Below are 11,608 nucleotides of genomic sequence, written 5' to 3'. Positions count from 1 at the left end.
ATATTTATTTGCAGTTTTCTATTTCTCTTGCATTTCAGCATGTGGAGTATTAAAACTGCTTGAACATTAACGTTATGAATCTATATACACTTTGTGGGAAACACTTATAAAGACAGTACATAGTTTTTCTTCATGCCTTTGTTTTAGTGAGGAAAAAGAAAAATTTTATCATAGGAGCAATAGACCCTCTACTATTTTTTCCGGGGTCAATGTGTGTGAAGCAGCCGACTGCTATTTTAACGAGAGTGTAGCAAAGAAGGGCACTTAGACTCACGTTTGCATCCTTGTCCAATTCTCCAGGAAGATAAAGTGCTACCATGAGAGATATTGTCATATTTGCAGGATCATCTAATGAACCACTTGTGCAGAGAATCTGTCACAACCTTTCCTTACCACAGGGTAAAGTACTATTAAAGAAGTTTGCGAATGGAGAAACGTCTGTACAACTAGAAACGTCTGTTCGTGAGAAAGATGTCTTTATATTACAAAGTGGAGCAGGTGAGGTTAACGATTATTTGGTTGAACTTTTGTTGATGATTTCAGCATGTAAGATGGCCAGCGCAAAGAGAATTAATGTGATTATGCCACTCTTTTTTTACTCACGTCAAATGGACATGCCAGCAGTCAGGACTGGGGAAATAGTTCAAACCAGTCAAGGTACCACAGGTTCATGGATTGCTCAGAATGGGATGCTGATTGCCAAAATGCTAACTTCTGCCGGTGCAAACCATATAATTACGATGGACTTGCATGATTCACAATACCAGGGATTTTTCGACATACCCGTTGATAACCTATACTCGAAACAACTTGTACAATATTATATTTCCAACTTCATACCAAAGTATACAGATGCGGTCATTGTTTCTCCGGATGCTGGTGGTGCTAAGCGTGCTGCGGCAGTGGCAGATTCAATGTCCTTATCGTTCGCATTGGTCCATAAGGAAAGAAGAATCGAAACCAACGAAGACATGTCAATGTTGGTCGGTGATGTGGAGCATAGGGATTGTGTTATTGTTGACGACTTAGTGGACACTGCCGGCACCTTGATCAAATGTGCAAAATTACTCAAAGCTAACGGCGCCAATGATATTTATGCCATTGTCACGCACGGTTTATTCAGCGGCGATGCTATAAGCAAAATGAAGGAGACCAAGTTGTTTAAAAAAATAGTTACCTCAAACAGTGTGGACCAAACCGAAAGAGCAAAGGATGCGAATATCGATGTTCTTGATGTCTCAAGAATGTTTGGAGAAGCCATTAGAAGAATAAATAATGGTGAGTCTGTCTCTATAATTTACAACTGCAAGATTTGAAACTTAACCGTTAACTATAATATGATGAATACAATGTAAGAGGGTTAAGTTCGGTTAGGATTGTGTATTTATGGTATGAATATGTATATTTATATTATTCGTTGAACAAGAAATAGGATAGAGAAAAAAAACAAAGGAATAAACAATTATTTATATCTAACATTAACGGAAGAACAGATACTAGACTGGGTTTACGTGACAACGGTTATGCGTTGTTTTGAGCAATCACTTGTTTCGCCTGTGCATTTTCTCTCTCCATCTCTCTTTTCACCTCATCCGGATGTTCCTCTGTGAATTGCTTGTTCGTAATTAGATGATGGGTATGGTTTTGGGCTTTGACTAGGGTACCACGGTTTCTGTTTGAATCATAATCCTCATAATGACAGTTTTCAATTTTGGCAAAAAAGGGAGTCTCGGTAACCTCCTTCATTGTGTATCTCTCCTTTGGGTCTATCTTCAGCATATCCCCGATCAAAGATTTGGATGAGGTCGGCAAAAGTTTTAGCAATCTCTCAGGGCCAACCACCTTGTTATGGCCGTTTTTGTCAACAACTTCACCCGGAGGGCTAGAAAAGTAACCGTACGAGGCATCCGAATCTTTTGGTACTCTCCAGGGGAAACGACGCAAAATCATACAGCAGTAAATGATTGCTAAAGACCAGACGTCCGCCAGAGAAGGATCGTAAAAAGGATAAGTAACGACTTCTGGAGCTAAGTAAGGGTCACTGCCCATTATACCAGAGGCTTTCTCTACTTCCCTGCTTTCACCTTCTTGATTATAACGCTTCATATCGAAGATGACGGAAGAACCAAAATCAACCAACTTCAAAATACCATTTGCATCAACAACACAGTTGTCCAATTTCAAATCTCTGTGAGCCAAACCGATAGAATGCATGTACGAAACGCCAATACACATTTGCTTGAAATAGCAGTAGATCTCATGTTTAGTCAAAACACCAGCCATAACTATTGTGAAGAAATCAAAAGGAGCGTAATCCATGACAATGATGAATAAGTCGTTATCCTGTAAAAGGTCGTAAGTACGGATCAAGTTTTGGTGGTGTAGCTTGTTTGCTATGCGAAATTCGTTCTTTAATTTAGTTTCATAAGAGACCCAGTTTTCCCTAGACATTTGCAATCTCAACTTCTTCATGGCATACAAATGGTTATGGGCCTTATCGTATAGTGGGTAGACAGAGCCTCCGGCACCTTTACCAATAATCAAGGCAGTGGAGGCATCTGTTGCCTCTGGGATGACCATGCTCGAGTCGTCTGGGGCAGTCAGCAACTTCATCAGGTCAACCGTATTGTCGGGAATAAAGCCGTATTTGGATACCAAGTGCACCAACGCGTTGTAGTCGTCAAATTTAGATTCCAACGGCTTGGCAAATGTAGATGGTGACCTCGGAGCTGGGGCGTGTACATTCTTCGCCGAAGATGCGGGCGATTTGTTGTTGCTGTAGGCGTGGTGGCCTTCAAAACTCGGGAAAAAATGGTGTTCTTTCTTTTCCATGAACCTTGCCAACTTGAGATGTGGGTGGTGGGAATGTGAATCGACAGGATGGATCGTTGAGGTGGACGATGAAGCCGACGACAACTTCACCGAGTGGGGCGCATCGCCTGAGCTGGCGTGCCCACTGCTGTTGCTGATACCACCACCACTGTGACTGCTTATACCGCTGATGTGCTCATGTCCCGTTGAATGGGTCTTTTCTCTGTCCTTATCCTTCTTGAAGAGACGAGTTAAGAAATTGTTGCTGGGCATCTTACTTTCGGACGTCTGGCAGATACAAGAGGGAGAATTCGGGCAAGGGCGATGTCCCGACAAAGAGTGGATCTTGTGTAACAGCTGTACCTATTGTATCTGACTGGCGACGCCTGCAATGCCGGCCCCGACGACTACAGCACTCTCATCCTTCCATGAGCCGGCCCTGTGTTGGGCGAAGAAGCATGCCCGGCAATTCCCAGCCGGCCCGCCAGCCAGCCTCTCCGCTGTTTCCTTTCCGCTGCGAGTAACAAGCCCGCCTGCAGCCGAACGGCCCGCAGGCGGCGTGGCACCATTCATCCGCCGTCTTCACCGGAGGCTTCTCTTCCCCGGCCGACAACCACGGTATTGCCGGACGGCCTTCACACGTGTCCCGGGTCCAGGTGGAGAGTGGGCCTTTGTGTTCGGCCCCCCTGATTACGGTGCCGCAGACGGTGCTGGAGCCCCTCGGGGCCCTCAGACGCAACACGTGACATCTGCCGGAGATAGTCTTCCACCACGGGGAATCCGTCTCCGGTGTTGTTCTGTGTAGTTCGGAGAAGGAGGTCATGGGGAACAAGGTTCAGCGGGAGCCGGTGCATGATGCCCGGACAGAGTGGCTGCATCTGCGGAGTCACCCGGGCGGCCTTTTCGAGAAGGTGGTCCAAAAGGCGCATGTTGAAGCGCTCGGCCTCGGTGATCGGAGGTGGAGCAATCCGAGAGGCTACCGAGGACGACGTCGCCAGCGACGACACCCGCATGGTGTGCTTGAGGTTGATGTTGAGGAGCTGCTCTAGAGCGGGGGAGACTGTGTTGCTGCTCATGTCCTGCCTGAACACCCCGACGAAAATCATGTTGAAAGTCTCCACATCGAGGGCGTAGTGTTTGAGGAGGTAGGTTGCCACTAGCCTTGTCAACTCGCCGTCGTGTACAAGCCACGAGTACTTGAGTAGGTACTTGAGTAGGTGTCGGTCGACGTCGACACCGTCGCTTTGCACTAGGTCGAGGATGACCTTCCTACAGAACTTCGTGGAGGCCATCCGCTCGTTGCTGAACCCCAACGACATGTTGAAGTTCAAGAACGTCTTGAAGAAGTCGTTGTTCTTGTCAAACTTGTCGCTGGCCATGAACTTGTCGTAGAGCATCTCGACGTTGCGCAAGTCGACGGTCTTACGGAACGTCAACTGGAGAAGCGCAAACATCTCCTTGTTGGAGAGTTTCAGTCCCGCCTCCTGTAAATCGTTCAGAAGGATGTTGTTCATCTCGTCGAGCCGTAACTCAAGCCTCTCCTCGGTCCGTAGACGTTTGTTCGAGTACAACAGGTGCTGAAGCAATCTTTCCAAGTCTGCCGGGCGTAGCTTCCTCGACAACCTTGCGTTCGAGCCTGGCTCGTTGCTGCCTTCAACGAGGTTAAAAAACAAGCGGCTGAACCGTCGGTAATAGTTGTAGTATGAACTGTTGAGAAACGTTTCATCGTGCAGCAGCTTTACGAAGTGAACGAGATCCTTGTCTGTGTACGTGTGAACGAGCATCTCACTCGACACTGTAGGGTCCACTGTTATCGAGAGCTGCGACCTCCGGAACTCGGAGACCTCGAAATACTCTCGGTGGATCTCATACTTGATTATATGTGCCTTCAAATTTTTAAGCTTGGCATCTCTGCTGCCATCACCGCTGCCACTGCCTCGGCCCATGAATTTCAACATGTGCCCATGAACGGAATCGTCCTTGCCGGTGTCTAAGAGGTGAGCGTACAGCGGGAGCAATTGTTCTAGCCTGTTTTCCACCAACGCGTTAAGCGTTGGAAGCTTCTTTTGTCTCTCCACCTGCCGTTCGAGCTTGTCGCCAATAAACTGTTTGAAATTCCATTCTTCAAACGGAGACGGTGATAGGGACGCTGACGACTGTAAAATCGCCGTCTGCGGCTCTCTCCGCTCCACAAAAACTCTCACTTCTTTGAGAAACGCTCTTGACAACATCGATACTGCTTCAATAACTTCGGCTTATTTCGATCTGGCCCTTTTCCGCCTTGTCTGCCTTGCTTTCCCTTCTTTTAAACCTCGTGAGCCTTCTTCGTTCTTCTTCATGTCAGCACGTGAAGAAAAAATGTGTTTGATTACGTAAACATGGCCGCCTCTTCCTTCTGTTCCGCAGTTGCCATTCAGCTGTCTCTAGTTAGCCGCCTCTGTCACTTTCCAGAGCTTCCTTTTTCCTTCGTCTTCTACACACTGTTTCTTGGTTTCTTTGCCCTATTCTGGTCCCTTGAATTTACTCCTCGACTAAACCTCTCCATACATACAAACAGGGCTTTCCCGATATAAATGTTACCCAACCGATCCCGCTACTACAATGTCGCCAAGGTTTTCTTATCAATTTTACCAACGATTTCACAAGCAGTTCCGGTAGACCTGCATCCAGTCAAGAGACTTGTCTCTGCAGCATCATCTGCCTCGGGAGTCAACATATCCAAGCATACGCCGTTGACGGAAACCGAGTTCTATGTTTATTTAGCTGCCTCCAGCTGCTTGGTTTTGCTGGGAGGTGTTTTTGCAGGTTTGACCCTTGGTTTAATGGGCCAAGATGAAGTCTATTTGAAAGTCATTTCCTCTTCGGGCACTGAGACAGAACAAAAAGCTGCAAATAAAGTGTTGGAGCTACTTGGGAGGGGCAAGCATTGGCTATTAGTCACTTTGTTGTTGTCCAACGTCATCACCAACGAAACTCTTCCAGTTATTTTGGATCGTTTACTAGGTGGTGGTTTTGCTGCAGTCTTCTCCTCAACTGTTGCTATCGTCATCTTCGGTGAGATCATCCCGCAGTCAATTTGTGTGCGTTACGGCTTGGAGCTCGGCGCTTTCTTCTCGCCCTACGTCCTCATCCTCATGTACATCTTGTATCCTGTCGCCTATCCGATTGCGGTATTGTTGGATTACATTCTAGGACAAGACCACGGCACTTTATACAGAAAGAGTGGATTGAAGACGTTAGTTAACTTGCACCATACCATGGGTTCTGAGAGATTGAACATGGATGAAGTCACCATTATTAATGCTGTCTTAGATTTGAAGGCAAAACCCGTCTCAGAAATTATGACCCCAATCTCAAAGGTTTACACCTTGCCTTCGGATAAGATCTTGGACGAAGAAACCGTTGAGGAGATCTTCAACGCCGGCTACTCTCGGATTCCAGTTCATTTGCCTGGCGAACCAAACAATTTTGTTGGAATGCTGCTGGTAAGAATTCTCATCAGCTATGACCCTGAGGATGATTTACCGATTTCGTCTTTCCCGCTAGCAACTTTGCCTGAGACTGCATCAAATACCTCTTGTTTGAACATCTTGAACTATTTTCAGGAGGGTAAGTCTCATATGGTCGTCGTCAGTGAAACTCCAGGTAAAGATGTCGGTGCTAAAGGTGTTGTTACTTTGGAAGACGTCATCGAAGAATTAATCGGAGAAGAGATTGTTGATGAGAGTGATGTTTATATCGATGTCAATAAGAATATAAAAAGAACAATTCCCGGTCCGCTTTCAAAAAGAAATGTTACGTCTTATCTCCACAAGCTTTACTCTTCAGCAAGTAAAAACCCAACAATCGCAAATGGTGACGTTGAACCTCGTTCCAATTCACTGCCGCACAACCCGGCTTATATTTACAAGGATGCATATGAACTCAACAAAGGAGTGCCCAGACTGATCAAACCTTCCAATTTGGCCGCAGATCCATTGAAAACAAATAACACTCATATAACCATCAAAAAACAGCCCAACTTGGAACCCTCAGCTACAAAAAACATCAGTACTTCCGCTGCTAAAGAAAGAGATTGTCTGAGACTCTCGAAAAATTACAATGATCAGAATTATGGTTCCAATTCACCAACGCCCTTTGTAAATGAGCCTGAACCACAAGTGCACTCTTCAGAAGCAGCAGCTTTGGTTCAGGGTATTTACGCCAACGCCTCAAGACATACTTCCAAATGTCCAGCCTCTCTTCCCGAAGAATGTGAAGTGGACACTTTAGAGTCTTTAGATGCTGCGAAACGGTCATTCCTCAATAACACTTACGGTATCCCTGTGCCGAAGTCTCATCATGATTTTGCTACCCGACCAACTGATGGCGAAAACAAACTCTTAGGCAATTCGGCTCCTGGAAGCCCCGGAGGTCGTTTTATTGAAGATAACATTGTTTCTTTGAATGGTGTTTCCAAAACAATTATACATGATGGGACTTGGGGTAAAACCTAATTGCCAGCAATTTGTATCATGCTACTATCTAATCTATGGTGTATTTTATCCAACATTCATTTCACTCTCTTTTATTCCCATTTGTAATTCAAACTATATATTTCTTTCTTTTGATGAATTTCAGGTGTAAAATCAAACGTTAACTTGAACATTGGTGTTGAAAGGATCGTAGTAGAGTTTATGAAAAAAGCCATATGGCTCGCCAACCTAAATTGGTCAAAAAGGGCAACTTTCAAATATAGATGAAGCCTATAGCTACTTTGTTACCTGATATTGAAAACATGATAGACCACTTCACGATAATTATGGCTCATCAAAGCTCTTGCTGAGTTGTATGTACTGCCATGGAAAGTTTTGTAAAAGAGCATAAGCCTGATGATCTTGAACTTCAAGCGAATATGCGTATAAAAAGGCATAAATTTGCTATTTACAAATCATGTGTTACCAACTTCAAACTTAAATACCATGATATTTATCAAACACATCATGATTCTCCCATATTTCATCTCAAATTAACTGACATGGATGTAAATTGTTTTGAAATAAACGTATATTTGTTAAAGAACAAAATTTTTGAAAATGATTTTGAGTACTGGGAAGCTGCAATACTTAGTTTCTTGCAAGTTTCAGCTCACGACCGCAAAGTTTCGAATAAAAACATAAAAAGACTTGTATTTCCAATTCAAAACTTATATGGTAATGATGAGATAAAAAATCCTGTTTTAGATAATCAACTTCAACCTAAATTTGAAAATAACGGGATAAGCAAATTCTTAGATGACTTTCTCGAAAGAAGAAAAGAATCAACCATCTATGTACTCCATGATGACGACTTCGTTAAATCAAAAGAAACTATAACAGACGTCATGAGTAGTATGAAAAAACCTAAAAAGGTATCAGCTCCAATATCTCTTACCGATCTAAAAAAATCGGATATAAATGATTGGTCTTGTCCTAAGTTCCAACTTGACGACTGAGTAAAAAAACAATAACTAGACCTAAATTTAAAACAAAAGGTACAAATCTGTCATTCTTTCATGTGTAGAAAGTCTTAATTACAAACAGTATCCTATGTCAAAGGGAACTTCTATTACTATTATACAGATAATTATACATAATTGAATGAAAATCACAGTTTTGCAACCCTATGTAGCTGTCACCACAGATGTACCGTCTTGGAACCGAACTTTGAAAAGTCTGTTTGCGTTAGTGAACATACCTTCTTTCAATGAGACAACAATAAACTGTGATCCCTTGAACTTGGTCTTGATCAGTTGCCCGATACTTTGAGTATGTGATAAATCCAACGCAGCATCAACTTCATCCAAAATGTACATGGGAGCAGGCCTAAATTGCAATAAAGACATAATGAGAGCAAGTGCAACTAAAGATCTTTGGCCACCAGATAACTCGACCAAGGATTCTTTCCAAACAGATCCAAGTTGAACCTTAACCTCTAACCCTTTAGATATGTCACCATTGGGATCTGTTTTTACCAATTTTGCATAAGATCCAGGCAACAAAAGGGCAAAAGTTTCACCAAAATCATGTGAAACTTTTTCGTACGTTTTGTTCAACTCAGTTTTTAGATATTGGTCTAGTTTCTTAATAGTTGACTGAATCTTTTCCTTGTCCTTCTCGATTTTCTTGATTTTACTCTCCAATGAAATGGCGTGACTTTTGAGCATGTCGGCTTGCTGGATAATATTGGCATCTGCACCCTTCGATCTTAGCTCAGCCAAGCGTGATTCACACTCTTCAATTTTCTCCTCGCAGTAATCTAAGTCAATACCAGGGTTACTTTCAATGATCCTAAGCCTTTGGGTATCATTTGTTATCCAATCGTAATGCTGTTCTGCCTTTTTCATTCTCGAAGAGGCAGTCTTCAGCATGTGCTTCAAAGAGGACACTTTTCCTGCATATGACTCGTGTTCTTTCTTACTATCTGACAATTTATCTCTAGTAGATTGTAAGTGAGCTAATAATTGACTAAGCTCTTCAGCAAAACCAGCAGTACGTTCCTTCTCGATTTGAATTTTTTCGGAGACAATATCCAATTCTACCTGTTTGTCACGTCTTCTAACCTCATCTTCTTCTATGCTTCGCTTAACCTCGGGTATCTCTTCTTGAAGTTTAGCAATTTCACCTTTCAATGCTTCAATATCTACAACAGCGTCATCGTTTTTTACTTTCTCTTCATTAAATTCTACTCTTCTTCGAGACAAAGCTTTTTCTTGCTTCTTGAGATTAATTGACATTCCTTTAACTTCTTCCTCAAGCTCTCTTAGCTTCTTTGATCCATCACTGTTGAACTCCTCTATATCCTTATTAATTTCAGCTATTTCGTTTTCAATATTTATAATCTTTTGATCATTGGCTTCAATAGATTTTTTTAATCCATTGACTTTGTCTGTAGTCTTTTCAAAATTTTGAGCATACTTTGCACTATTACTTTCGGTCAACTTCTTATTCAGCAAATTTATGTGGTATTCTTCAGAAACCAGGTTTTGTTGAATATCCCTGTTTTGCTCAGCAACAAGGTTCATTTTTCTGATTATACTGGAGATTTCGTCCAACCGATGTCTGATTTTAGTAACATCATCTTTCAATGCTTTGTACTTTGCAAATTTGGAAATCAAAGAGCTTGAAGTTCTTCTGGAACCACCAGATAATCTTCCTTCTGGATCGTAATTATCACCTTCTAAGGTAATTGATCCTGTTTTAATCTTATCACTAAATGTGACTTTCTTTGCGGTTTCTGGATCTTCACAAATCAGCTTGTTTCCAAAGACGAATTCAATAGCTTTCTTAACGGAATTATCGTATTCGACAAGATTTAGGGCTAATTCAACCTTCTCAGGAGCTTGACGTTTAGCTTCATTCAAAATTTCAGGTCTGACTACTCTTGATGTGATTTTATTCAATGGCACAATAGTGACTCTTTTTCTCAATCTGCCTTTCTCTAAAATTAGCGAGCCAGTTCGATCCGTATCGACCACAACATTGAATAGTTTGTAACCAGCGCAGACTTCTAAGGCCGTTGCTGTTCTGAGGTTGTTTTCTGGTAAGTCAAATAGTTCACCACAAAGGCCTTTCATTGAATTTGGATCAAAGTCTGGAGTCGGATTCTCATATGTGAAATCAAACCTCGAATCTTGCCTTACAAAATCCTGAAGATCTCTATTTTTAGTGTTCAGTTGTTGCATTAAAAGTTCTTCTTCGTTTTTCAAGTTATCATAATCCGTTTTATCAAAACCACTTTTCCTCAGCTGCTCCTTAATTTTCTCACAAATCTGAGTTCTTCTAGAAATTTCTTCCGAAAAGTTTGACAAGGTTTTCTTGTGTTCATTTAGTTTGTTGATGTCAAGATCACTTTGTAAATGTCTGATCTTCATTCTATCCTGTTCAATCAAAGTTCTTGTTTCTGAAAGCTTTTTATTGGCCTCTCTCAATTGAGAAGCATAGCCTGCATCAGTTGAACCCTTCGATGAAACACCAGTTGACAATGTAGACAAAAGATCTTCCTTCCTTTGCAGCAGCTCTTTAAAACTTTTCAAGTTTTCTTCTTCTTTCAGAAACTCTGTTTGTACTTCATCGTATTTATTCTTTTGACTTTCTATGAACTTTTGGATACTAGCGATTTCATTTTCCTTCGCTTTAATAGAGTGGACCAATTCTTCAATGTTTTCGTTTTTCAAATCTTGTGAAGTTTTCAACCTAGTCAAGTCGTTAATCAAGTTTTGCTCAGATGCTTCAAGTTCTTTTAAAAGGTCAGAGTCATTACTTTGGTTATTCTTTTTTATATTGTTTATGTCGTTAATCAAATTTTCAATCTGGTTCTCGTAGTTTTGTGCCGCCTTTTTGAGAGATTCGGCTTTTTGTTCAGACTCTTCCAAAGGAGAGCTCAACTCATTCAAAGTGTCTAAACTTTTCTGATACTCGAATGCTTCAAGAATTTGAGAGTATTGGTCTTTTTCTGTAACTTTATTTCTATACTCAAACACGACTTCCGTTTGTTTGGCTAATTCCGCCAATTTAGGTTCTACTTGAACAGAAAGTGTCTCTCTGATACTATCGAGTTTGGAATCTTTCTTCTTTATTATTTTCTCTGATGAATCTCTCTGGGCTTCATATGATTTAGTTCCAGCGGCTTCTTCGATCAAGCTCAATACCTGAGTTGGCTTCATGTTCAACATTTTGGTGATTTTACCTTGCATGATCAAAAAATTCGGATTGTTTATGTTCAACTGCACTGACTGTAGCAAGTTTGCCACTTCCTTTTGTGTTGCCTTACGACCATT

The 11,608-nt window shown here is 41.9% G+C and overlaps 5 protein-coding genes across 5 annotated transcripts; 3 read left to right on the top strand and 2 right to left on the bottom strand.

The window, feature by feature from the left end:
* Positions 1-317: 317 nt before the first annotated feature.
* PICMEDRAFT_72106 (hypothetical protein) lies at positions 318-1,316 on the top strand (the record flags this gene model as incomplete). Its single annotated transcript, XM_019164102.1, has 1 exon — positions 318-1,316. The coding sequence occupies one exon, from the start codon at positions 318-320 to the stop codon at positions 1,314-1,316; it is 999 nt and encodes a 332-aa protein (XP_019019237.1).
* Positions 1,317-1,920: 604 nt separating this feature from the next.
* PICMEDRAFT_24429 (hypothetical protein) lies at positions 1,921-2,541 on the bottom strand (the record flags this gene model as incomplete). Its single annotated transcript, XM_019162352.1, has 1 exon — positions 1,921-2,541. A coding segment is annotated over one exon (621 nt), but the record flags the coding sequence as incomplete, so codon positions are not given.
* A 905-nt stretch (positions 2,542-3,446) lies between these two features.
* PICMEDRAFT_58424 (hypothetical protein) lies at positions 3,447-5,042 on the bottom strand (the record flags this gene model as incomplete). The annotated part of the gene is made up of 1 exon (XM_019163298.1): positions 3,447-5,042. One exon carries the CDS (start codon positions 5,040-5,042, stop codon positions 3,447-3,449), a length of 1,596 nt encoding a protein of 531 aa, XP_019019235.1.
* Positions 5,043-5,324: 282 nt separating this feature from the next.
* Positions 5,325-7,459, top strand: PICMEDRAFT_15952 (hypothetical protein). The gene has a single exon (XM_019161033.1). The coding sequence runs from the start codon at positions 5,385-5,387 to the stop codon at positions 7,305-7,307; it is 1,923 nt and encodes a 640-aa protein (XP_019019234.1). The 5' UTR covers positions 5,325-5,384; the 3' UTR covers positions 7,308-7,459.
* A 45-nt stretch (positions 7,460-7,504) lies between these two features.
* On the top strand, positions 7,505-8,368 carry PICMEDRAFT_123421 (hypothetical protein). The gene has a single exon (XM_019159915.1). The coding sequence runs from the start codon at positions 7,652-7,654 to the stop codon at positions 8,282-8,284; it is 633 nt and encodes a 210-aa protein (XP_019019233.1). The 5' UTR covers positions 7,505-7,651; the 3' UTR covers positions 8,285-8,368.
* The last annotated feature ends 3,240 nt before the right edge of the window (positions 8,369-11,608 follow it).

The sequence above is a fragment of the Pichia membranifaciens genome, assembly GCF_001661235.1.
Source record: "Pichia membranifaciens NRRL Y-2026 unplaced genomic scaffold PICMEscaffold_2, whole genome shotgun sequence".
NCBI classification, from domain to species: domain Eukaryota; kingdom Fungi; phylum Ascomycota; class Pichiomycetes; order Pichiales; family Pichiaceae; genus Pichia; species Pichia membranifaciens.
The sequence above is the reverse complement of the archived record's forward strand: the minus strand, read 5'-3'. Positions and strand labels throughout refer to the sequence as shown.